The following is a 27,253-nucleotide window of genomic DNA, read 5'->3' as shown; positions in this document are numbered from 1 at the left end:
AACAAACAAAAAAGAATTTGATGTATATTTTCCATGTTATTTCATACATGGGTTAACTTTCCAATAGTCTAGTTGGTTTATGAAGAAACTAATTAAAGCTGTACATGTGTAAGCCGAGAGCCAAAACCACTCTGAACAGCCCAAGGTTGCGAACTTACTTAATTTGCCCTTTCCCTGAGGAGTCATTTCTTGGCTCATTGATTTATTATTATTCTGTAAAATAGTGGTAGCCCCTGTCCTCTGCCTATAGCCAGAGTATGATCCCACTGTGAGGTCTGAAGAGTTTATGTTTATTGGATTTTAATGACTCCATTAATAAAGGTCATTCCTAAAAGTAATAGAAACCTAAGTGTGTGGAAACAGAATGGATAAGACGGATTCTAGCGGTTCTTTGGTGTTTTCCTTGGGTATATGTCTAATCCTTAAAGCAATTAAGAAGGATCCTTCCTTTCAATCAATTCACTGATGCTATGTGCAGCTACAGTTGTAAAATGTTCTTTGAAACCAGTCACTAACAAAAGGTACCGTGTAAACACCAGGCTTAAAATGTGTTAGATAATATTGGCATCACAATATATCATTAATATAATAATGATAACAGTAGTTATATAGGTAATTATAATACTTTTTAATACCATATCTATAGTGCTCTCCAATATTTTTGACAGAATGAAATAACGTGAGTTTCAGGTAAAATCTGAATTTTGAAGGTTGGATATGAATTTTGAAGTTAAAAGGGACTTAAAAATCACAGTGAATGATTTAGTAAATATTTACCAAAAATGGTGCTTATTAGACTGTGAAAGAATTTCCTGGGGCACCTGGCTGGCTTAGTCAGTAGACCATGAGACTCTTGATCTTGGGGTTGTGAGTTTGAGCCCCACATTGGATGTAGAGATTACTTAAAAATAAAATCTTAAAAAAAAAGAAGGAATTTCCTAAGATAACTGGTGATTGTTTGGATTACCTGAAATTATATTGATAAAAGCATTTAAGAATATGTGGAGAGGAATAAATGTACAGTTGTCCCCTAGGCATGGATTAACAAAAATTTTCCACCTCAAAACCCAATGTGATGGGATATAAACAAATAATTCATACACATACTTTTTTTTTTTTTTTTTTTTTAAGAGAGGGAGCGGGGAGGGGAGGAGCAGAGGGAGAGAGAATCTTAAGCAGACTCCATGCCCGGTGTGGAGCCCCCTGTGGGGCTCAATCTCACAACCCTGAGATGATGAACTGAGCCAAAAATCGAGTTGGATGCTTAACTGCCTGAGCCACGCTGATGCCCCATAATACATTTCCTACGTAGTTTTATAAAGCCCTCATGATCTGGCTGTTGTTGACTTTTCCAGACTTATCTTTTTTCTATCCCTCTCTACCCCCAAGTCTTCTTAGCTCCAACTTTACTAATCTTCCTACTCTGGGTCTCAAACCCACTGCTCTTCAGGTCTCAAGGCCTATGTACCAGGGGTTTCCTCTGCCTGGAACCCCTTTCCCTTATCTTTGCTGGGTCATTCTGCAGGCCTCCTATTACTTCCTCCCGGAAGCCTTCTGTCCGTCTCCTCTCTCTCAATCTCAGACCTGAGGGAGGTGCAGGTTGTACTTGGGCAAGTCCCTGCAGGCTTTTCCTGGGATGGCCCAAACTAACACTCTCCTATTCATTGTGCCACCCCCATCCCTACAGCAGTGTCTGGAACACAATATATACTATGAATGAGTGAGTGGATAAAGACAGTGAGCACTGAATTAGTTGAAATTTATACTTAACACATTTAAACAATAACAAATCTGAAGGAATAAAGTTGCTGTTTCTAAAAGGTACATGTCACTTCATTCCTCCATTAACAGAGAACATGCACAGCCCGGCATCAGTTTGACACAAAAGTTTTTAGTATTGTCGTATGTTCAGTTTCTTTCAACAAGTTAGGTAAGACGTAAAATCCGGAGAGTTATACATGCAAATGGCAGGATAGTGTATAAATTCAATTCAAGAAACTGTAACTCTCAACTTATAAGTTTTTCATCAGCAAATGAGTTAAAAGAAAGTAAAAAAACCTTTAAAGCCTTCTTGCCCCAAACTAACGACCTTTTAAAATGCATTTTCCCCAGAGAATGGATTTGAGCTGAGTACTTCCATTTCTCAGATTGTCCAAGAAAAGCCGACTTGGTTTTGAGAATCAAACTGCATACTTCTATAAAAGCTTAAGGTCTTCCAAATCTCCATAGAAAACACTGTTCTCACTTTAAGAACAAAAGGAGCAATAAGACCTTAGCATGGAAAAGGACAGGGTAATACAGCCCTAGAGAGGTTTGGGAGCCAGGGAACCCAGTGAAGTTAGAGCTCGTATTTGATCTCTTAACTCCAGCCTGCCCACGTTTTGCCAAACAATGTGGGAAACAGGAAAATGATTTTTTTTTTTTTTTTTTTAGAGAGTCCTAGCTCGTACAGCCTTTAGCAATGAATCAAATACGCTTGAACAAAGCTCAATTTTTTTTCTCTCTCTCTTTTAAATCACAGACTATGGAGTGCGGGGTGGACGGGTTCGCTCTCATAAATGCAGCTCAACCGAACGCAAGACCCAGCCTCGTAGCTTGTTCAATTGCTGACGTTTTAGAAGCAGGACGGCGCTTTACAATGAATGAACCAAACTAAAATGACAACAGTGAGAGTGATAGTAATAATACACGGATTTGCTTGGGGTAATTTCAGGAAAGAACACAGCGGGGGCGCTGCCTCCTCCTGTCCACGCTCCCGCGCTCTCGCGTCCCTCCGGCTCCCAGCGGACTCCCTTGGTGCTCGTGACCCAACCGGACACACACAGCAGGTTTAGGCCCCTCTCCTCCCTCCAGGAGAGAAAAGAGCGAGGGGGAGTACCGTGTTTCCGTGTCGTAAGCGTTTAAAGCCTGCGACCGCGCGCGGGGCGCCCACCCTCGTTCCCCGGAGGCCCCGGCCCGCCCGCCCCGGCCCCCTTACTCTGGGGCTCCATGGTCAGCTGCTCCCGGGCCCCCAAGGGCCGAGCCCGCGGCGCCGCCGCCGCCCCGCCTAACGCCTCTCGTCCGCGGCAGGCGTCGCTCGGGTTGCCTTGACAACCCGGAGGCCGGGGAGGAGGGGCCAGAGGGACGGCGAGAGGGAGGGTCCAAAAGCCGCGAAGAAACGCGGGCCAGCGTGAGGGCCCGCGCGTCGCCGGGGACGCCGAGCGAGGGTGGCGGCCCGGTCGTCCGCTGAAGACTCTGCCCCTGAGGCCCGGTTGGGCGGTCGCGCCCTCCCCGGCAGCCTTCGAGCCCCCGGGCGGGGCCTGGGCCCGGGCCTTCGGGGCGGGGGACTGGGGGCCCCCCCCCCCCCCGCCGTCGCCATCCCGAGGCGTCCGTCGGTCCGTCAGTCCGTGCGTCCGGCGGGGAAGGGCGACCGGGGCCGGGCCGCCCTCCGCGGGCTCGGGAGCCGCCACTGCAGGTAAAGGCCGGCCGGGCGGCGGGAGGGGCGGGTGGGCCGCCGCGGCGCACCTGTTGCGGCCGCCCGGGCTCGGCGCGCCCCCGCCGCCTCGGGGGGGCCCCCGCTGTCCGCGGGTTCGCCCCGAACCACCCCGCCCCGACTCCCGAAACGGCCGGGGCGGAGGCCGCCTGCCCGCCACTACCTCCCGGAGTCCGCGTGTCGGCGGCAGGAGCGACCCTTTGCGCCCCAGCCCTCCCAGCAGGACGATCCCTCGGCAGCCGGGGCGTCGGCCGGGCCCGGGGAGGGTGGTCACTCCTGCCGCATTTATGGGAAGCATAAAACAAACGAGAGCCTCTTCTGTCGCCGGCGGCAGTGGGCCAAATGTGCCTGCTGAATCCTGGAAGCCGGGAGAATTCCGTTGCCCCACATTGCACTGTCATCCCGAGGATCACATTTCAGGCAGTGGGCCTGGGTTGGATCTTTCCGGTTGGATTGGGGGTTGTTTTGTGTGTTTGTTTTGTTTGTTTCCATCCGCGTTTTCGGTGGAGCTGTGGAGTCAGCGCACGTATTTTGTACCAAAACTTTGTGGGGCTTTTAAACGAATGTAACATTATCCCACACGATAGTATCACCATAACTGGCTTTTGAAATACAGGTGCGGGTTGTGCTTTAAGGAAGCTTTGAGGATCACAAGAGGTTGTGCCTGGTAGGTTGTAAAAAGCAGACCGCCGGGAGAGAGTCCTAGATGAACAAAAACGAGCCTTAAGGAGGAAAGAAAAATGGAGGAGCGAGAAGAAAAAGACTGAGAAGGAAAGAGCAGGCGGGTGGAAACTGCATGATTGATTGAGCACTCATGTCTGCAGATTGTGGCCCCTCTATCTGTTCCTCCCGCTGCTCTAGACAGCACTTGAGGGAAATGAAGAGAAGAGCCCTTTTTGGGTCACGTAAGCGATTACTCCTACGTTGCCACTAGAGAGATTTCCACTCCATAGATGACAAGGACACTGAGGAAAATTACTTTCCTCTTAGAAAGAGAATCGTTCAGAGGTTAATTGAACTCGAGAAGCATACATTCTGTGATGGAAACGGACATTTATTATGTTCCACCAAACTGGGCTTCCCCTCTCAGACTGTCTAGAGCCGAATTTCAGATTAATTGTCAAAGCAAGAAGGTTTATGTGTGGATATTGATAGGCACTGTGATATATCCTGAACCCGTAATTCATAAGCTAAAATGTTGAAGTAATAAATTCAGGTTGGGGACTAAACACTTCGTGGCACCTTAATTACCTGTTCCTGAAACTTAGAGACGGGGGATGCATTTTTAGACAAACAGCATCTAAGATCAACAGCACTTCTATAGAACAGTGTTTTCCAACTCGAGTTTTCGTATCATTAGCAAGATCGTGAATTGGTCTTTTCATCCAAGAAACGTAGTGGTGCTCATTAGTAATACCATAAAGTGATGAGTTAGTGATAAAAACCTGGTCTTTATTAACACATAAAAGAGGTAGGGTTTTATTTTCTCAAACAGTAAAGGATTCAGTATTTGTATTTAAAAAGAACAACAAAACATTGTCGATCTCCACACTGAAATAACAAGGACTCGAGAATTTGGTTGTTGCATGCATATTTGAAAGTTGGAAAAGTGGAGGTAGATGTTGGTACTTTAAACTTAGCAGTGTAGAAGAATGATTTTATCAGTAGCCATGAACTTGACATTGAGGAAGTCTTGCATTGAAATATTTCAGGTAATAGGTAACTGGCGACTGTGAAAAGCAACATTTGATTTTCGGGGATAGCGAGTTTATGGAAGAAATGACTGGTTGAGGGGTGGAAGTGGGGAAGGGAAAGGTACTAAAATGTTTAAGGACAACATTCAGTTTCTCTTTCTCCCTCCAGCAGCTGGTACAGTGTACTTGCACTTGTCTGTTGAGTGAGAAGAGCATTAGAGAAAGTGCTTTAGATAAAGGGATATGCTTTCTTTTTTTTTTTTTTTTTAAAGATTTTGTTTATTTTTGAGAGAGAGTGAGAAACAGCATGAGAGCGGAGAGGGTCAGAGGGAGAAGCAGGCTCCCCCCTGAGCTGGGAGCCCAATGTGGGACTTGATCCCAGGACTCTGGGATCATGACCTGAGCTGAATGAAGGCAGTCGCTTAACCAACTGAGCCACCCAGGCCCCCCAGAGGGATATGCTTTCTTATTGGAGGAGCTATCCTGAGGTCAGAAAGTTGCTAATGGCATAGGGGTTGAGATGAATGGCAAACATATTGGTTGCTCCTTTGGGGGATTTCCTACCATGTGTGTGTTTTTTTTCTTTTCATTGGCATGTTCAGGATGTCACTGATGGTCAGGTAAAAAACAAAGTCCTGATGATTTTTTAAAAAATCTCCAAGCTCATCAAATTAGATAGAATAATTACATTATTTACTTTGCTGGTGCTTAATGAAAGTAGCAAACCAAAGCACTATCACCAGGGAATAAGGTAGCAATGGAGGGACCGACATAGCCTTTCTTTTTCTTACTTAAATCTCTTAGCCACATCAGAATTCAAAGTAAAAATAATTGTGGTAAAAAGTTAACGTTATTTAATGCAAGTAGGATGATTTTAAAAAAAAAAAAGAAAGAAAGAAAGACAAGCAAATGACTGTGTTGTTTCCTAGCCTTACTATCCTACTGATAGGGTGTTTATGGAAGTCAGGGGAAGTTTTTGTTTTTGTTTCCTGGATTTTTGTTTACTTTTTGTTTTGCCAGAGTGAGGGTACTTTTTTCTCTTTTTCTCCACTACTTTCTGAAACTTACAAGGAGTTGAGTCAAGGTAGAAAACGAATTTCCATTTTTGCCTCGTTTCCTCTTTGTCCTCCAGATCTGTAATGGTCTGTAATGGTCTGCGCTCGAAATTGTTGGACTCCAGGAATGTTCTTTCAGTGTTTTACTCATTCTTAGTATAATTGGGCTGCAGGACCGTGCTGCTGCCCCCGCATCTGGAAAGTCTTCCAGGATTAGGTTAATGCCCACAAAATAAATGCACCTCTCTCTCCTACTGGGGACACTACCCAGTTTGGCACCTAGCCCTGTACTCTACTTTCTTGTAGAGTTTTCTCCCACTTTATGTGCATGGGTCTGTGCCTCTGATTAGATTAAATATTTTAGGAACTAAGTCCAGTACTCACTCCTTTTAGCTCTTAGTGGGTTTTCAGTGTATACCTGATAATTTAAATAGGATAATAATAGAGGACAGGCTTTTAGTCAAGGATGATCGCATTAATTTCTAGCTATGCCACTTTGGAAAGCCAGGAGCTATTCCTTATTGGTAACTGGGAATAACAAGATCTGCAATGATTGTCTAACAGTCGAGTTGTGAAAATCAAAATCAATGAAATGTGATTATAGATAGGAGTGAAAATATCTTGTATATTGTAAAGTAAATGTAGGTGGTTGTTATTGCAGGCATACAGCAAACGCATATTGAGCATCCATAATGTGTCAGGTACTTCTTGGAGGTTGGTCTTCATAAGGGAATAGGAAGTGACCAGATGGATTGTGTGTGAGGGCTTCCTGGGCAAAGGCACAGAGGCACGAGAGAACAGCTCTTAAGAAGGAGTCCATTGTGGCTGGAGCAGAGGGAACTTAATAGAAGAGCATAGAAGGAAGTGAAGCTGGGAGGCAGATATGCATTAAATCAGAAAGAACCAAAGGAGTGAGATTTGTATCTTGAAGGTAATGAGAAGGATTTGGGTCAGTGACGTGATCGGTTCTCCATTTGAAAGGGGTCGCTGGCAGCGTGTGAATGACGGATTGGTGGAGAGCCAAAACTTGAGGCAGAAAAACCAAGCTGGAGATTTTGTAGTAATTCCATGAAGAAATGATAAAATAAGTGTGGTGGTTGGGAGGGTGGGGAACAGGGAGGAGGGGCCTCTGAGAGGGTCCAAGTGGCAGGTCTTGGTGTTGTAGGGGGTGAAGAAGAGGGAAAAGCCAAGGATGACCGCCCAGGTGATGGGGGAATTGTTCTGTTAGTTATCGAAATCCAGAACACAAGAGAAGGAAAGAAGTCTTTTTCTTTTTAGGGAGTGTGAGAAATGCATCCATGATGAGTTCAGTTCATTTGAAATGCCTGTTGTCTAAATTGAGATTTCCCTTAAGTAGGAGTCAGACATGTGGGTCAGGAACTAAAGAAAGAAGCCTGAGTCTTTCAGAAATTGAAGTTAAAATATGAATAGTTTTCTCCAGGGAGATTATGTGGAATGAGAAGAGAGTCAAGGCGAGGACCATGGGGTGCACAGCTATTTGACATTGAGGAGGTGGGTGTGGTGGAAGAACCCAAGGCGACTGAGGAGGAGTGGCCGAAAAGGTCAGCTCAAAATCTGGAAAGATTAATGAAGCAGAAGCCCTGCTCTGGAGGGCCTTGTGCCCTTGTGCATTGGCATTCTCTGAAATTGTATTTTCTTCCACTTGCCATAGAATGCACAACATACTTTATCAATCTGTTACTGTTTTATTAAAGTTACTGCAAAATGACTACCCATGACTTTCTTAACAAGAAAGAAAATTTCCTGATATTTGTGGTTTTTCACCATCTCCATTTGGAACAATAATTCAAGTAAAATGTAGCTTCGGGAGTTATGATGATGCCTCATACAAATGCTGTCTTTACAAAAAGGTGGGCGAAAGTTCACTTTATAAATGTGGGAGGTAAAATAACTATATTATCTTCCTAGGAAGACTGACAATAACCTTTTCTTTGAATTTCAGCTTTTGCTGGATCTCAACAATTTGCCAAGGTAATATTTTAGCAAACTTTTTTAACTTTGCTCTTACTCAAATACTAGTTTTTAGAATATTCTTCAGTAAAACAGAACAAGACAATATTGAAAAGCACTGAATGGCCCAGTCATTTGAAAGTCTAATAAAACCCTTGATTTACAAATGGGTATGTGAGGAGTGATAGGTTATTATGATACGTAAGTGTTGGTTGAGCTTGGGAGATCTTCCTGTATATAAGTCTACAAAAATTTAAATTACCAGTGGAATGTAGGATTCTTAAATTAATTGTGCAAGATTGGTTATTCCAGATGTATTTGGTATGAACCGATATTGAGTTAAAGGTGAATCATTTTTTAAATTTGAGTGTTTTTAAAAAGCCAACTGATATAATTTGCTTACTTAAAATCAAAAGTCCACTTGTTAAAAGGCTGGAGATAAGATTTTTTAAAAATAAATTCTGAGGGTGCCTGGGTGGCTCAGTTGGTTGAGCGACTGCCTTCAGCTCAGGTCATGATCCTGGAGTCCCGGGATCGAGTCCCGCATCGGGCTCCCTGCTCAGCGGGGAGTCTGCTTCTCCCTCTGACCCCCTTCCCTCTCGTACTCTCTCTCTATCTCATTCTCTCTCTCAAATAAATAAATAAAATCTAAAAAAAAAAATAAAAATAAAAAAATAAATAAATTCTGAACTTTTATCTTGTTCAAGAAAGATTTTAAGTAGTTACTAGAAACCAAATAGGTTGTGCTTTGGGGAGCTCTGAGCCAATTAAAAGCAAACTACGGGGTAACCTTCTAAAAGTCCTAGTAATGATAAGCCTATGGTTTCAGTTAGAGTATCACAGGCCTGGGAGATAAAGTTTACCTATTAAATATTTGGCTGTAAGGCCATGTGGGTGATTACAGCCATGTTTTTCAGAAATTCTCAAATGTCTTTCTTTTCATAAGAGAGCTACACTTGTTCTGCTTTATGGTATTTCTTCCAGACCACCCCTGCCTGACATGTCCTATAGCATCAAGTATTCCTTCAGCCCACGGTGTTTCATCATGAGCCCGTGTTCTTTGATGCAGCCAGGAAGAGGTATGGTACAGTGTGGTTAGGCATACACTGTACACTTAACTGGGGTTAAGCTGAGATCAGGCTGCTTGACTTCAAGCACCAGCTCTCCCACAGATGAGCTATTAGAAGCTGGGTAAATTAACTAAACCTCCGAAGGCTTAAATTTCCTCATTTGAAAAAGGGAAATAATAAAGTAAACCCTCACGGGGTCTTTAAGAGTTTAAATGAAATAATCCATACAAAGTGTTTAAGTACGTTGAGCATCTGGCACCCAATAAGCACACTCTATAAAGACTAATTGGTGGAATTATCATCATTACCATTATTGTTATCAGTTCAACTTTAGTAGCAGTAGAGAACTATGCTTCTCGAAGTGTGATCTGCATACCAGTTCCAGTCCACAGACTGTTACTGGTTGGCAGTGCGATAAGGAGCTTGTGCCAGAATGTGGACTGTGGCACTAATCATACTGTTGCATTGAGCTGACATTTTTAATAGCAAGACTTCTTCAATGAAGGAAGCAATGAGTTGATTTACATTCAGTGCAAGCTCTTTATGTTGCCACAAATAAGCATTTTGAATGGAATTGGCATGGAATGTTGGATCAGTGATCCTGTTCTCTAAAAAATAATAGCCCTTTATCCTGAAGACAGTTATTATTCACTTGTAATGCCTCATTAACCTTCTCTGTTCTAAACATTATAATTATGGGTTACAGGGATATTGTTTATTAGTTGAGCAAATATTTATTGATCACATGGTCTGTGCAGAACCCTATATCTTATTTTGTAGAAGTTGTAAAGATGGCTCAGAAATGGATCTTGACTTCAGGACGTCTGTGGTGAACCTAGAGCAAGAGGACAAAGTGAAAATCTGAACAAATGTGTTTCGTACGTGTAGCGAGTGTTTGCATTAGTCCTATAGTGTGGTTCCAAAGGCTACACGTAGACAGATGTCTCCTTTTGCTAAGCTGTTCCCATAAATGGCCAGAATTAATACTTTTTATTTTTCAGGACAGTACACTATCATAATAGAGATCAGAGTTCACTTTATGGAGGGTAGTGTTTCTCCTAGGAGATTGAAAAATCTGCAACACTAGGGAATAACTGAGTTTGGGGTCACAAATGACAAAACTACAACTTTTTAAGATTAGTATTTACGGAAGACTCATCCTTAGGTTTTGGGCTTTTTTTTTTTTTTTTTTTTAGATTACTGATTCTGTTTGAACCTGTATATAAATATTTAATAATAAATAATTTGCTGTGCAGAATATGAGGAGACCTTAAATAGATACCAAAATAGTTATAAAGTTTCAATACAAATTAGCACTGATTCTTCAAGAAAAAATTCATTGGCCAAATAGTGTGTCAACACAGATTTGGGAGTCCTATAAAAAGAATTTTTTTAAAAGGCAAGATATGTGTGTGCATGTTTCCTTTTCCCCCAGAACCCTTTCCCTAAAGAGTGGAGATGAAAAGGGATTGGCTGTGAATTAGATCATAGAACAGACTATTTTTATAGACCTATCAGAAAATGATTTAAAATGCTCAAGAAATATTATTTAGTTTTTATAAATCTTAAGAATTTTTGTACATGAAAATGATCTTTTGCCGGGCTTGCTAAGCCAGCTCATAACCCCACTATGTGCTTCATCCTGCCATTTGCCTTAAAATGTTACCAGCTCTCCTAGAACTTGTTTCACTAATGACTTTAAGAACATTATAATTCTTAGTATTAAAGAGTACTACAACATATCAAATCTAAGAGGAGAATTGTAAAAAGAAGCAAAAGAGTAAAAAAATAAGAATTTTGATCAAGAAATGACTGGGCAAGTTAGACCCATGGCACTTAAAATAAAACACAGTCTCTTTAGCATACCTTTGGTGATCTGGCCCTGTCTGCTCTGTGAGCTCATCTGTACCAGAACCTTTCTCTCTCCTTTTATGTACCAGCCACACATCACATCTTCCTTCTTCTAGTTTCTTGACCATGAGAGTAAGGCCGCATGTCGCAGACAATCTCCATCCCCACCCCTGCTCTGCCTCGCTGAATAGTAAGCTCCGTGAGGACAGGACCCAGACCTGGCTGTTCTCTCTGTGACACAGGCCTGTTCGCAAGGTGGACACTTAGTGGGCGCTCAGGTCCTGGCTGAGTGAGTAAACGGAAGACCAGAAGTGTAGGCATGGAAGATGAGAAAACCTGAGTATAGAGAAAACCTATTAGATCATGAATAATATCTATCATAAAACAGACAGATGTTAGTCTTAAAAGTGGAAAATCCCTAAAGAACAGAAAGTGATTCAGTCATTAGCTCCTCAGCCTCTAATTGCTAATTAAGCACCCATGATATTTGGGCTCAATCTGTGGCAATTACCAAGAGGGTATTGCTCCAATAACAGTCTAAGCAGAGAGACCAAAAACACAGGGAAAGGATAATAAGGTAGTACAGATAATTGGGCAGTTGCCTGGTATGTAAGGACGTTGCTTTGTCCATATCGGTTATGGAAGGTCGGAGGCCTGGGGCAAGCGTGGCCCGCGCCTCCGACAGATCTCAGTGCGGCTCTGGTGGTTTCTGCACCATGACTCTTCTGAAAGAAGAAAACAGCTTTAATGTTGAGAAAAGCGTGAACTGTGGTTTGGGTGTCTGATTGAAGGACAAACCAAGAACCTATACAAATATTTCAGTTTTGGAATCTGGGATTTCCCCAGAAGTTAAGGCCAGAGCCTTTAGGAATAGCAGGAGTCTGTCCTATCGTTAATGAAAGGGGACACAAAGTCACAGAAGTCCCGAAGCATAGTGACAGCAGGCCGTCACCAGCATCTCGGCATGAAGTGAAGGACTAGGGAAAGGGGAGGAACTGAATCCTGAGGAGTTTGAAAGGACATTGTCACTGACGCAGTGTTAGGCAAACTTGCAGAAGTTGAGTAAAAATATCTCTGAAGTGCCAACATCATTCACTCAACAAGTATTTATTAAAGGCTTAGTATGTGCCAGGCTCTGTTGTGGACAGCGGTGAGCAAAAGAGACACAAATCCCTGCCTCGTGGTGTTCCCCTTCTGGTGGAGGGCACCAACCAGAAGCAAGATCAAGAGGTAAAATATATACTTTGTTGGCCTGTGGTGAGCGTCAAGGGGAAAGACCAAAGCAGGAAAAGAGAGTAGGAAGTGGGTCTGGGTTGTGGGGCATGTGGGTCAAAGTGTAGACGGGGTGGCCAGTAAGCCCTCACCGCGCTGACATTTGATAAAAACCGTTAACGAGGAAAGGGAGCTAGCCGTTGGGATGCCCGAGGCAAGGACATTTCAGACAGAGGAGCAGGCTCAAAGTCCCGAGGCCAGCCTGTGCCGGGGTGTCTGTGGAACGTCCAGGGGGCCACGTGGCTAGAAGCGTGAGGAGCGAGGGAGTGGCTGGCAATGAGGCCAGAGCCGTTGCCCAGTCCAGAGCCTCCAAGCTTGTTGATCCTGTTAAGTGTTTGGGGTTTTCTTTGGAGTAAGATGAGGTGGGAAGCCAGTAGAGACTTGTGAGCAGAGGAAACAGGGTCACTGCAACTGGGTTGCGAAGGGCTAAGAGTGAAATCAGGCCAGTCAGGAGGCTGCCACAGTGATCCCGGGGAACAGCTGCTCCCAGTGGTGCTCCACGTATTTTGAAAGTAGAACTGACATGATCAGGTTGTTTTCTGTTGCTCCTGTAACAAATCACTGCAAAGCGAGTGGTTATTTATTCTCTTACAGTTTTGTAGGGTAGAAGTCCATCAAGGTTCTCACTGGGTTAAGATCAAGGGGTTGGCAGGGCTGTGTTCCTTTCTGGAGACTCTAGGAGAGAACCCATTTCCTTGTCTTTTCAGCTTTTAGGGGCCACCCACATCATTCCTTGGCTCATGGCCCTCCCTCCATCTTCAAAGCCAACAACACTGCAGCCCTCTAACTATAATTGGGAAAGGTTGTCTGATTTCAGGGCTCTCGAGATTAGATTGGACTCACCAGGATAGTCTCCCTAGCTGGAGGGCTTTAACTTGGTGATGTCCTCAGTCCCTTTTGGCCTTCAGAGTACTCATTCCCAGGTTCTGGGGATGAGGAGGACATGCACATCTCTGTAGGCTGTGATTCTGCCTAGTACATCCATTGAAGGATCAGATGTGGAATTTGAGATCAAGAAAAATCAAGAATAATTTCAGATTTTTTGGTCTGAGCAATTGAAAGGAAGGAAGTCATTGACTTGGGAGGACCAGGTTTGTGGCTTTGGGGTAAATATCGGGAGCTCAGTTTAGCATTCTGAGTTTGAAATGCCTGTTATATATCCAAGTTGGACGTGATGAGTCGGTAGTAGAACACATGAGACTGAAGTTCAGGGTGAGGATTGACAGCACACGCAAGTGAGAGTCCCCATATGGGAGGCATCAAAGCTGTGAGACTGCAGGAGACCACACAGGCCCCGTCTGATTTCCACAAAGTCCTCACGTTGTACATTTGAGAACTTGATAGGTGTGAAGAATGTATTGTTGGTAAATTGAACATGGAGAAAAATGCAGAAGAGGAATATCAAACAGTGAAACCTAATCCAGAGTTTCTCAGGACAAATTTCACAATCTTGTTTTACTTAATCCCTTGCAAACTTTACCTTTTCTGTGAACTGTGTTTCTAGAATTAACTGCACCAGAACCAAGGATCACAGTGACTAAGACATAGCTCATCTTACATCAACTTCTGATTCTTTCTTGTTGAGGTAGTTTCATGTTACATTAGATCTGTATTATTTTTCATAAATGCTCATTTAAAAGTTGTAATAGACTCACTTCAAAGGGCAGTCCTTGACAAATTATGCAGTCTACAATTTATATGGAAGAAAGCTTTGAGAAGGAGCAAATACCAACCTTTCAGGTTCTTGTAGTGGAATGTAGCTGATACTGCTAACAGAACAGTTCTTATTAAATTTTATTTTGAGTGGCATGTCACCTACCATATTTGTTTTCCCTTACTGGTACTACTAAATTTGCCAAAGGCCAAAACATGGATCTCTTGTATGTATTTAATTACCTCTAAGAAAATACTGACATGGGTCACACCAGTAGCAGAATAAATGTGGAGAGCTGTTGTCTATTGTGAAAACTCCACCACTGCCCCCTCTAAATCTGGGACTCAAACCATCGAACAACAGAAAGTCCCTCTGAGTCATGAAAATAGATCATCACGAACTTCATAGCGCTGCCCCTCAGACTCACTGGATTCAATATAGAGCCCTTTGAGGCCTTAACCTTTACAAGTATTTCTGTCCAACAAGCCTAACTGGTTTCTAACATGCTGGGTAGGAGAGCAGGTCAGAAAATCAGAGGAGGGCTCCACTAGGTAAGCACACGGACCACAGTGTGACGTGGGTATAGAATCCCTGAGGAAAAGCGGGGCTCCAGACCAGTCTAGCCTTTGATCCCTGGACACTTCAAGGGAGTCTGAGGACATCATTCTGTTTAGGAACTGATGTAATGGTGACCCTGAGTCATGAAGAGAAAATTAGATCATTTTAGTAGGCAGAGAGGTCTGGTTATCTGTTGCTGCCAAGACCAACACCCTGGAACATAGTAGCTTCCAGAAGCGGTGACCGTGTGTTCCCTCTCACGGTTCTTTGGGTTGACTGGGTGGCTGTGGGTGCTGCTTTTGCTGGGTGTTGTGTTGGCTGGGCCGTGGTCATCTGGAGACTTGACCTGGCTGGAACCATCTTCTGTGGCTTAACCCACATGGCATGTCTGTGCTTTCTGCCAGAGGAAGCCCAGTTTTGGTCTCTGCCCAGTAGCCTCGCCCTGTGGCCTGGGTGTCTCACAGAATGACAGCTGGCTCCAAGAGGGAGTGTTTCGGGCATGTGAATGCCTTGGAAGTGGTTCAGCATCACTTCACTGTATTCTTTGGATTGTAGTGATTCACAGGGCCAGCCCAGACGAAGGGGAGAGGAAGTAGACTCCACCTCTCCAGGGGAGCAGTGACAGAGCATGTGTGGCCATCTTTAATCCAGCCTAACAGAGAAGTGGGTGATGGAGCCGTACAGTGTACGTGTGTGTGGTGAAGGGGCCAGGTGACGCTTCCATCTCTAGAAAGATGACTGTTCAGGAAACGGCTCTTTCCTGATGGTTCAAAGTGGTCTATACTTTATAAATAAGATTTTACTTTAATTACAAGATTATTGCACCTTTAGGGAGTATGATAAAACTAAGAAAAACATTTCAAGGGTGTTTATTTGGTAAAAATAATAGCTGTGTTTTTTTAGGTAAAACAGTTCAGAAATGGTACCTATGGCAATCATTGATCATAATAACAGCAATTTAATTTACGTGTAGAATGAGAACCTCTAGAAGGGATTCTAATCAGAATAAAGGAAAAATTGAATATAAAACCAAATGTTAACTTCTCTTAAGCAGTGGAATTTTCTGATTCTTAGATAACTTCTTAAAGTCATCTTGTCCTGTGATCTCAAGCCAGCGTGTTTCTTGGAGCTGTTCTGTGGATCTGGTCTCACCCATGGGAGCAGCAAAGAGCTGTGATGTTAATCCGTACTACACTTGTGTTATTACACCATTCTAATTTTGAAACAACTTTCAGAATGACTTTTGAAGAACCCTACCTTTGAGGAGCTTAAACATCCTTTCTCCCGTCCCTCTGGTTATTAATTCTCCCTCTTTTGGCCTATTTGTGTGTGAATTTGTAAAGTCTTGGTCCTGACCTCAAAGTATCCTTACATGTGTTATTAACTGAAGCCCTGAGGAGGCACTCAACAAGTGTTTCTTGAGCGTGTGAGTGTTTCCCTGGGGCCTGGCTTGAACAGTGAAGAAGCCTTTTTTTTTTATTACCTAGGATGAGGAGCTAGCCCTGTGAGCCAACTAACCATCTAAAGCGATAGTTAAATAAGTGAGGTGCTGTAAAAAGAGTAATTTGACAATATCATGAGTTACAGATTATGCTTTGTTCTTTTTTACTTGAGTTTCTCTGTATTTTTAGTTTTCACCTGGTTAATGTGAAAGGGGCTTATTCCCAGCAATATTGATTGGATTTTAAAAAATCAGGATTGAAAGATCACTTACCTGACTTGTAGGGAATAAGTTACTGGTGTAAATTTGCCCTTGCTTGGGTAGTTTCTCTTCATTTAAAATAAATAATTTCCGGGCGCCTGGGTGGCTCAGTCAGTTAAGTGTCTGCCTTCGACTCAGGTCATGATCTTGGGGTCCTGGGATTGAGCCTCATGTTGGGCTCCCTGCTCAGCGCGGACTCTGCTTCTCCCTCTCCTCTGCCCCCTCCCCCCCAACTTGCTCTCTCTCTCTCTCTCTCTCTCTCAAATAAATAGATAAATGAAATCTTTAAAAATAAATAAATGTTTTCTTCTGTTGTCGCTTGAATTAGATATTTTGGGATCAAGACCCTGGAATCTCAAGAAATATGCTTGAGGCTTCTGGTTTGATTAAACAAACAAAAGACCTTATTAATAAAAGCTAGCTATAGCCTCCGAAGGGAAAAAAAAATAAATCCACTTCCCTCGCCTGTCATTGTAGACTGACATAAGCAAATCTAAATGAAGTTTTTAAAAACATTCTCCTTTAAGCTAGAGGGTTTCTTAATTAAAACAAAATAGACTGTCCTGTAACCAGGTTAGGGGAAGACTCACTGGCCTTCAACAGTTTTCCCCGTTACAGGATCCAGCATCTCTTTTGTCATGGGGTTAGAGACCACGTGATAGAGCTTCACAGCCACCACATCCCCGGCTCGCTGTCGGTGCCTGTGCTAGAGGTCAGGCCGAGAGCACCAGGTCCAGTGTGGAACTGTCCCCAAGCTGGCCAGGAGAAAATTGCAGCTGACCAAACTTGAAGAGCTAGCCTGAATTACTCCTAGTCTTTCGAAGAGGCAGCAGAAATGACAGGCAATAACCAGCTCACAGAAAAAAGCCCGTTAACGCTTTTGTTTTGAAGGCCTGTGCTTTTTCTTTTGAGCGTCTCCTATGTGTATCTGATTTTCCTTCTTATGTTCGTGTGTTTGTAGGGCGGTGTGTGGCCAGTCATTTAACGTGCAGAAGAGTGCTTACGTGAGCCGGTACCAGAGGCAACACAGCAAAGAAGACCGGATGCAGATCTGAGGAATTAACTTGCTAAGACTTTGAGCTGAAGTCTTGGCGATTGAGGCGCTCAAGTTTGTATCCGTAGACTCTCAGCACTGTTTGCAGTGGCTTTTTGTAGGAACAGCTTGACTGTAGGATGCCGGCTACTTAAGCTCACTCTTGGACAGGATGGAAGAGCAGGGACTGCGATGCCCAGGCTCTGCCTCTGAGAAACGCTACTTCCCCGAGTCCCTGGATTCCAGTGATGGGGATGAGGAGGGGGTTTTGGCTTGTGAGGATTTGGAACTTAACCCTTTTGATGGACTGCCATATTCGTCGCGTTATTACAAACTTCTAAAAGAGAGGGAAGATCTTCCAATATGGAAAGAGAAATACTCCTTTATGGAGAATCTGCTTCAGAATCAAATTGTGATCGTTTCAGGAGATGCCAGATGTGGCAAGAGCTCTCAGGTGAGTAGGCATTACGAAATACCATTTGCTTTATGTATTGTACTTTTTTATTACTTAAATAAGTGCAAAGTCAGTGTTCAGTTTTAATAATGATATCTAAACCAAAAAAAAAAAAAACAAAACAGAACAAAAAAGAGCATTAGCGATTTAGGCACAACAATTAAGTTACGTTCCTAGTTTTATTTCTTAAAGCCAGCTGAATAACAGTTAATTATACCTATGGGGATATTGTGTTTAGTGTGCCAGTAAATTTTCTCTAAAATGCTAGATAAAAATCCGTTCAAATTATTTCATGGCTTGTATTACATTTAAAGGATATGATAGGTGTTATTTGCCTGCCACAGGTTTGGGGATTAATTGTCATGTTCATGTGCCCAGCAGTCTGATGATTGGCGAGGTGTTTGGTCATGCTTCAGGGTGAAGCTGGTTAAATTACAGAAATTCAACAGCAGAGAAAATTTTTATTTTCCAGACTGTAAGAAATAAGTGAGTGGTCAAATATCATACTGGCTCAAGGTCCTACATTTTGGGATCTAGTATGGAGGATAGAGTTAGGGTAGTTAATGAAAACATAATGTCCAGGCTACTCTTATACCTGAACTTCTAGATTTGATTTTAGTAGTATCTTTATTTTGGTTTTTAAATTCTAAAGCAAGCAGTATTTTTATTACAAAATTCATGTATGGATTCTTGCAATGTAAGAATTAGAATGGACCATAAAGATAATCTGACAGAACGCCTTCATTTTTCAGATGATGAAACTGGCCCAGAGGGATTTGATAATCTGTGTAATGTCACACAACTTCCTAAGCTGCAATTCCAAGAATACTTTCTACTGTACATTACCACGTTCAGGTTATTTGTTACCTCTGAGGCTTACTTGTTCTAACTTGAAGAGAGGAAGGATGGACAATAGGTGGTTTTTCTTAGAGCTGCCGGTGTGGAGCGTTTGCTCTGAATTGTTATTTGTTACAGTGAGTTGTTACAATGAATGCTTTTGCTTTGTCAGCAAGAAGCTACTGTTGAAAACTGGGTATAATATTCCTGGTTTCTGTGGACAAATGGCAAGTTAAAAATCATTTGAAGTTGTTATTTTGCAATAATTCAGACTTAGGAAAAGTTGCAAAAATAGGACAAAGATTTTCCATACATTGTTCACCCAGCTTTCCTAAGTGTTAATATTTTACATTTGCTTTATCATTCTCTCTCTTTCCATGCACACATGCACACACACAGACATGTACAGTTTTTATTCTGAACTCTTTAAAAGTTAATGATATGATGCCCTTTGCCTCCAAATACTTCAAGTATTTACTAAAAACAGGGCACAGCCATACTGTAATTATCAAAGTCAGGAATGTAGAATTGACATTTCATGATTACCTAATGTACAGGTATTCAAATTTCATCACTTCCTACTAGTGTCCTTTATAATAAAGTATTTTTCTGGTCTAGAACCCAGTCCAAATTACATTGCATGTAATTTCCATTTCTCTTTCCTCACCTCTACTCTGAAACAGCTGCTCAGTTTTTCCTTGTCCTTCATGACCTTGACATTTCTGAGGAGTACCGCTAGGTGTTTTGTACAACATCCCTCAGTTTGAGCCTGTCTGACATTTCCTTAGGATTAGATTCCAGTTACGCATTTGCAGCAGGAAGATCACGCAAGTGCCCTGGTGTCCTCCTTGGTGCATCCTATCAGGAGGCATAATAAGATTTCTCCCCTGATGTTAATTAAATTTGATAACTTGGTAAGGTGGTGATTGTCTTGTTCTTCATCGTAAAGTCACTGTCTTCCCCCAGCATTTAAAAGCTGTGGGGAGGGGCGCCTGGGTGGCTCAGTCGGTTAAGCGTCTGCCTTCGGCTCAGGTCATGATCCCAGGGTCCTGGGATCGAGCCCCGCATCGGGCTCCCTGCTCAGCGGGGAGTCTGCTTCTCCCTCTCCCACTCCCCCTGCTTGTGTTCCTGCTCTCACTATCTCTCTCTCTGTCAAATAAATAAAATCTTAAAAAAAAAAAGCTGTGGGGAGATTTCCTGTACCCACTGCCTAAGAAATAAGACACTTATTCTCAGAGGCTGTCTGTGTGGCCCTTCCCCGTACTTTATCCTCCTTCCTCCACAAACTAACTTGTATTAATCATTTCTTGCTTTTCTTTATAGCTTCACCGTGTTTTTTGGTTAAAAACGCTATTATTTTGGTTAGCCAGTTTTTCACTATTAAATGAACATATTGTGTTCTTCTGAGACCAGCTTGTCTTGCCCAGGTGTTACTGACATTCAGCCATAATAGTGATGCTCTAACTTGTCAATCAGACTCACCTGGAAGCCTTCCAGAACCGACTTGCCGCTCCACCCCCCACCCTACCTCAGTTTCTAATCCAGTAGGTATGGGGAAGAGAGCTTGGGTGATTAACAAACTTGCAGGTGATGCTAATGCTGGTGGTCTTGAAACCATGCTTTGAGAACCACGGATGATTCTGATGCTTTATAGCTGGGCATCCTTTGTTTTTCCTTTTAATGACATCCCATTGTGAGAATATACCAGTTTATATATCCATTCTCCTGATGATGGGCACTTGGGTTGCTTCCAGTGTTTGGCTATTCCAGCAGTGTTGTGATGAGCATTTTTGGTTGTTGTTTTTTGTTTGTTTGTTTGTTTTGTTTTTTAAAGTAGGCATAGAGCCCAATGCAAGGCTTGAACTCACAACCCTGAGATCAAGACCTGAGCTGAAGAGTCAGACACTTAACCGACTGAGCCACCTGGGTGCCCCCTAATGAGCATTTTTATATAAATCTTCTGTTAAATATTTTCAAGAGTTTTTACACATTGGAGTAAAAAAAATCAGTGTTTCACTTAAAAAAAAGTAAAATAAAAGATATGGGGAGATACTTAGAGACTATGTAAAGTATGCTTCTCGTCATGCGTTTGCCTGCTTGTTTTTTTTTTTTTAAAGATTTATTTATTTGAGAGAGCGAGAATGGGAGAGAGAGTACATGAGAGGAGAGAGGGTCAGAGGGAGAAGCAGGCTCCTCGCCGAGCAGGGAGCCCGATGCGGGACTCGATCCCGGGACTCCAGGATCATGACCTGAGCCGAAGGCAGTCGCTTAACCAACTGAGCCACCCAGGCGCCCTGCCTGCTTGTTTTATTTAGCATCCTTAGATCATTCTTTGACATTATAACACTGGTGGTAACCAAATTGGTGATTTTTCTAATTCTGACATTCCTTTTACATTTAATAACATTTAATATTTGGAATTCTTCTGAAAAGCTAAACTTCCTCTTTGTTATTTATCTGTTCATTTATTTCAATGTGGGCTCATAATTCTATCTTCTATGGATTATAACATTACTCAGCCCATTTATTTTGTTTCTCAAATTGTCCCTGATATGGCCTGTGGGAACCCCTTCAGGATGACTCCTGTGTCCTTCTGACATGCCCCCTGGTTCTTGAGCACTTCTTTGCTCTTTCCCAGTAAGACATTTCAGGCTCCACTAGTGTCTCTGTTCCAGTCTTAGAAATAGCCATTTTTCTCAAGGAGCCCTGCTTCCTTTTAGTGGAGAATTGTACTTAGAAACCAAGATGGGGACACTAAGTGGCATTGCCATCGGCTTGTTATTGCTTCCAGGCCCTGTCAGTTAACAGAGCAAGGAAGTAAATGTGGGTGGGTGATGTATGGCTACCCCCTCTCGCTACCTCTAACTCTGCTTCTGTCTCTAGCTCTTTCTGTTTCTCTTTCCCATGTATTTCTCTCTCTGTATATATTTATCTTTATTTCTCTCTGTGTGTGTTTTAAAAACCACAAATTCATGCTGTTGCCTCTGGTTCCATATCCATACCACAAGGTTCATTGTTTTTGCATATTTCCCATGTGTAACTCTCTTCTCTAACTGTGGGAAACCTGCCACTTGTTATTCGCGACAGCTTTACTTGTTCAGTCTTAGAATACATGCTCATAATGTAGTTTCAGAATTGCTAGCCCACACTTTCGGCTAAAAAAAAATTAAATATATACCCCTTGAGTTTTCTTTTAGAATTTGTGATCTTTAAAGACAAGGATTATCATACATTTGTAATATGTTAATACCTAGCAGTGGTTTCTCCTGTCATCTTTGACTTCTCAACCATTTTCACAAATAATGCTTGTTTTCTGTTAATTGGGAAGTCAGTGTGTATCTACAGGGTGGCAGAAATCAAAATAGTACTCAAATGATGGGAAAATGGGCCAGTTCTAAACTAATTTAAATACTGGGAGCATTGGTGGTTTTCTCAATTCTGGAAACAACCTGGTTATTTTTTACAGAGAGCTTCCAAGACTATTTTGCTCTTCAGAGTTTTAAGCCTTTCAAACAAAAGTTTGTCATTAGACCCAAGCCTTCTAAAGAGGACCACAAATATTTTGCAGGATCCTAAAAATTTCATCTCTCTTTGGTCCAGCTGGCGTTTTGTGACTGCCCTAAGGAAAATAGGACAACCTTTCATATATTTCTAGAGCCTTTTCCTATTGCCTTTTTTGGGGGCAGCTTTATAAAAGAGCTTGAAAGAGAATGAAATATTTTTAGAACTGTCTATTTTATTTGCATCTCCTTCTCTAGCTTTTGTCCTGAGATTTCCCAGGAAATGGATGGGCTAGTGAGGTGGATAAGCACGATGTGCCTGAGACTTCACCTGCATTAAGAAACTATATGGTATAGAACATCTCCACCCTATTAATTGAGTAAGCATGCCGACCGTTTTCTGCTGGTAGATTCTACCTGTGTTCACTCCATGTCAAGAAATGTACAAATTATGATATCCAGGGACATGGACATATAATTCGGAAGGGGACCCACTCCTTAGTAATGTATCCTGATATAGTACCTCACCTCAGGTAGCCTTAGGAGCATGCTCAGGCACGGGCACTTTGCAGGAATGTTTTTGTAAGGATTCATACCTTTGGGTGAATCAGTGGTCCTGAAGGTTCCTTCCAACTTTTGGATTCCATGGTTGTGGTACTGGAATAAGAGTGAGAGATCAGAGCCTTGGCACTGGCTGCAGCCCCCGTGGTCCTAGAAAGCGGAAGAGGAACCAGGCTGGCACGGACAGAGGAGTGATGGGAAACGGGGGCTTGTGAGGGCCTTTGGGACCAGGATGTATTAACAGGAGTAGCGTTGTGTCTCATAGATGACTTTTGTCTCACTTCATTTATGCACGTATCCATTCAGTGAGCTGAGACCGTCTCTGGCAGTGGGTGCCAGGACAGGAAGTTCTACACGGATGTGGCTGTCCTCTCGCCCCAGTGGCAGCCGTGGGCCCGCACACGGATGCCGCTGCCGCTGCTGCTGTCCCAGATCGGGCCCACCTGCGGACCCTGAGCCTCAGCTCTCCCAGGCCCAGCCGCCGGCCTCTGGGCCTGTTGCCTGGAGAATGGAGCATCTTTGCTTCACTTTGAATTTGTACAACTTGTAGAACTCCAGCCACTAATTTAAGCCGATGAAGCCTTGATGTAGATTAGATTCTGGTTACTCAGAGGACTCCTCTTAACCTACTCTCATGCTGCAGATGGGCCAGAGTCCTGGTGATCTGCTTTCAGGCAGGAGACAGGAGCTGGGGATGCACATTTTTACTGTGCACTCTTAACACTGATTGCCTTGCACACCCCAGAGGCAGCTGAGCTGGGCTTTGGACAGAGCGGGGGCATGTTTCAGGCTTTAACACCCTCGGCACATCACATGGTCCAGGAAGTGGCATTTAAAAAGTTGGGTTGAGAGAGGGACGCCTGGGTGGCTCAGTCAGTGAAGCGTCTGCCTTCGGCTCAGGTCATGATCCCAGGGTCCTGGGATCAGCCCCTGTGTTGGGCTCCCTCCTCGGCGAGAAGCCTGCTTCTCCCTCTCCCACTGCCTCTCTCCCTACTCATGCTCTCTCTCTACTCCCCCCCCAATAAATAAAATCTTTTAAAAAAGAAGAAAAAATGGGTTGAGGGAGATTGAAACAATTGTGAGGTGAGTTCTGAATGAAAATATTTGCAGTTGTGATTTCTAGTAGACAGAGTTTCTAGACCAAACATACAAATTTGGGGGTTGTCTATTGCCCAGACTCCCAGATAAGTGTGTAAATAGGTTTATTTTTGTCGTGTGTTAAAAGAGCAGTTAGCTCTTCCCATAAGTGGCCCGAGGTGACCTCTGAAAATGGTTCGCTATTCGCTTGACCCAGAAAACCCTACAAAATCATGCAAATCAAGAGGTTCAAGTCTGCGTGTTCACTTGAACACACGTGAAAGTGCCCAGGCCATCAAAGGTGTGCAGATCCGAAAAGCCACCAGGTAGCTGAAGGATATCACTTTTCAGAAGCAGTGTGTGTGCCACTCCATCGCTGCAGTGGTGGAGCTGGTCTGTGTGCCCGGGCCAAACGGTGGGCTGCACACAGGGTCGGGGGCCCAAGAAGAGTGCTGAAAAATGCAGAGAGTCATGCTGAACGTAGGGGTTTAGATGTCGATTCTCTGCTCATTGAGCATGTGCAGACGAACAAAGCCCCCAAGATGCGGCCTGGAACTTACAGGGTTTGTGGTTGGATTCACGCCTACATGAGCTCTCCCTGCCACACGGAGTGATCATCCTGACTGAAGAAGACCAGATTGTTCCCTAAACCAGAAGAGGAGGTTGCACAGAAGAAAAAGCTATCCTAGAAGAAACTGAGGAAACAAAACCTTGTGGGCCCGGGAGTAAATTCTGCATAGAATAAATGCAAAAAAAAAAAAAAAAGTTTCCTATTTTGTTCACCAGATTGTACAGCTTTTGCTAAGTTCTTTTTTTTTTCTTTTAATTTTATTTGACAGAAAGAGCACAGCAGGGGGAGTGGGAGAGGGAAAAGCAGGCTCCCCACTGAGCAGGGAGCCCGAAGTGGGGCTCGATCCCAGAACCCCGGGATCATGACCTGAGCCGAAGGCAGACGCTTAACCGACTGAGCTACCCAGGTGCCCTTTTGCTAAGTTCTGAAGTGTTACTTAAGGCACAAAGTACTAGTACTAGCACAAACACTAGTACTCAGTGTTTCTCTCTGCAAAGAGTAAAGCCAAATGATTTACAGAAAGGTGTAGGTAGTTAAGCTGTCCAGGTTCTTGTGGTACCAACTTATAATACGTTCTGGATGCCAGGGGGCAGGGGACCATCTTTCGCAGAGAAACCATTGAGTGTGGAAGGAACTCTCGAACAGGTGTGTAACTCATTGGTGAGAGGCTAAGATATAATGGGACAAAGAAAAAGCCACTCCCAGAGGGGAATCAGAATCAGGCCACAGAAGGCCACAGTGTTTATTGTTGACACAGAGAATGCAGGCGTGCCCTGTGACGCTGTAATTCTGGTATCCCTGGAAATGATGAAATGTCCACATTTCTAGCAGTTGCTGAATCATACTTTTTTCAGCCAATACTTTGAGTTTGCTAAGGTATCACACTTGACAATGGGCCTTGGTTGGCTTAGTAATTCAGAAGGTGCATAAAGCCAGAGGAATTGTACTGAGCAGGACAGGTGAGTTCATATTTCCTTTCCCGTCACTCGTTGCTACCGTCCGTGTGTAACTGTTCCCCCCAGGGGCTGTGTGTCATGGGCACTCAGAGCGACACTTGAGTGGGCTCTCTGCAGTTAGCCGTGGCTTGCGCTCCACTCGTCATTCGGCTGCGTCAGCAAACATCCCCACATTAAGCACAGTATGCATGTGGCCAGTCTTTCACTGGTTATTTTAACGGATATAATTTAGAAGAGCTGTTCCCACTTCTGAATTAATTTTTTTGCCTCGTAGGTGAAATAATTCGCCTAGTTGGGGGGGGGCAAAAAAGGACAATGAAGACTTGGATTGTTAGATTTATTGCACTTCCAGACCTATATGATATTTATACCATTATAAATGCCCTGTAATAATCTAGTCTTGCAGCATTTGTTTATATGAGTAGATAGAAAAGAAATGCAGTCAAAATCCCAATCAGTAGGGTGGGAACGTGGCCCATAATTGTTTGAATCATGTAGCATTCCAGACCTTGAAAGCCAGCTGTCCTGGATCGTAGAATAACCATACCGAATACATTCAGGTGTTCTAGCGAAACTGGATGGTATAATTTCAGCAACAATTCTCCCTGTGTCAAACAGTGCGGGTGGTCATCATAGTGTTGGTGTGTCGACACTGTCATTAGCCTGGAAAGAGTGATTAAACATGTTGAAGCTGAGAGTCTCGTGGCTTCCATTGCCACCTTTGTATGAAGATCTTGGAAGCACCTGTGTGTGGTGGAAATTACGGTAGATGAGAAGCGGGAGGTCACTGAGACCAGCTGGGGCTGGGCTGCCCACTGGCAGTAGGACTCAGGCAAGGCACCCTTCTAAGACTGCTCATGTGTAAAAGGAGAGTGTGGCGGACGTGCCTTCCAGAGATTTCCTCCAGCTCTGAAATCCTGTGATCCCTACGCCTGCCTCGAGCTCCGGCCCCTCGTCGCTCCTGGCCTGTTTGTCAGTTGCTCTCAAGTTAGCTACACCTGGATGTGCACCCTTAACAACCCGGCCTAACACCTGCCTCACTCACGAAGGTCGAAGGTCGTCTCCCTCCCCTCCTAGCTCCTTGCTCCCTCACAAACACACCCTCTGCTGTTTAGCCTCATTCATTTTATTTTATTTTACTTTCCAGTTTTCTATTCTTGATGGTTGGTGATACCATCACCCTACTATTCTTAGTTAGAAATCTTAGAATATTTGTTTCTTCTTATGCATAGTTACTCAGCTAGTGAGTACCACTCATGCTTCCTTTGTAGTTAATGTCCCTTGGTTTGATTACTTCTAATTTCTGAGCCCAAGCCTTTTCCTTTTCTTCCTCTGATTATTATTATGATATCCTTCACCTTCCAACCATCCAAATATTTATTATCCCTATTATGTGTGTCAGGCCCTCTGTTAAGGATTGGGGAAAATATGAACCACACACATCCAGCTTAAGGACTCTCCAGTCTAGTGGGGAGACAAAAATTCAAACAAATGGTTTTATTTTATTTATTTTTATTTATTTGAGAGAGAGAGAGCATGAGCAGGCTGAGGGGCAGAGGGAGAAGCAGACTCCACACCGAGCAGAGAGCCTGACCCCGGGATCATGACCTGAGCCGAAGGCAGACGCCTAACCAGCTGAGCCACCCAGGTGCCCCTCAAACGAATGGTTTTAATACGGTTTTCACAAGAATGATATTTAAAGTCTCAGCTAGACACATAGAGAGTGGACCGTGATATGAAGGGAATCAGGTTAAAAAGTAAGGGTTTGGCAAGAATTAACAAATTACTTGCTAGGGAATGAGGGGACAGAAAATTTTGTGTGAAAAAAAATGAAAAATTTATGTCAATTCTCAGTGGGGTGATCTGGTGACAGTGAAGCAATTCAAGGTAGAGGATACAGAATCATAGGCTTTTAAAATATTTTTGGGAGGTATAAGGAATTTGTTCATTCATCAAATATTGAGT

At 43.4% G+C, this 27,253-nt stretch overlaps 2 protein-coding genes across 4 annotated transcripts in view; one reads left to right on the top strand and one right to left on the bottom strand.

The window, feature by feature from the left end:
• Window positions 1-3,114, bottom strand: part of FANK1 (fibronectin type III and ankyrin repeat domains 1) — a 98,729-nt gene extending 95,615 nt beyond the window's left edge. Inside the window, exon 1 of the mRNA XM_027595898.1 lies at window positions 2,978-3,114. Coding sequence (XP_027451699.1) covers window positions 2,978-2,990 — 13 coding nt within the window. The 5' untranslated portion in view covers window positions 2,991-3,114. The remainder of the gene's footprint in view (window positions 1-2,977) is intronic.
• Window positions 3,115-3,315: 201 nt separating this feature from the next.
• Window positions 3,316-27,253, top strand: part of DHX32 (DEAH-box helicase 32 (putative)) — a 50,907-nt gene continuing 26,969 nt past the window's right edge. Inside the window, exons 1-4 of one of the 3 annotated variants that reach the window (XM_027595894.2) lie at window positions 3,329-3,454; window positions 8,185-8,213; window positions 17,261-17,786; window positions 18,539-18,760. In XM_027595894.2, the coding sequence (XP_027451695.1) occupies window positions 17,505-17,786; window positions 18,539-18,760 (504 nt within the window). In that variant the 5' untranslated portion in view covers window positions 3,329-3,454; window positions 8,185-8,213; window positions 17,261-17,504. Of the gene's footprint in view, window positions 3,455-8,184; window positions 8,214-17,260; window positions 17,787-18,538; window positions 18,761-27,253 lie in introns of all 3 variants that reach the window. The other 2 variants (XM_027595895.2, XM_027595896.2) reach the window with 2 other exon arrangements.

This window comes from Zalophus californianus, chromosome 15 (assembly GCF_009762305.2).
Source record: "Zalophus californianus isolate mZalCal1 chromosome 15, mZalCal1.pri.v2, whole genome shotgun sequence".
Taxonomy (NCBI): domain Eukaryota; kingdom Metazoa; phylum Chordata; class Mammalia; order Carnivora; family Otariidae; genus Zalophus; species Zalophus californianus.
This window is presented reverse-complemented; position numbering and strand designations above follow the sequence as displayed.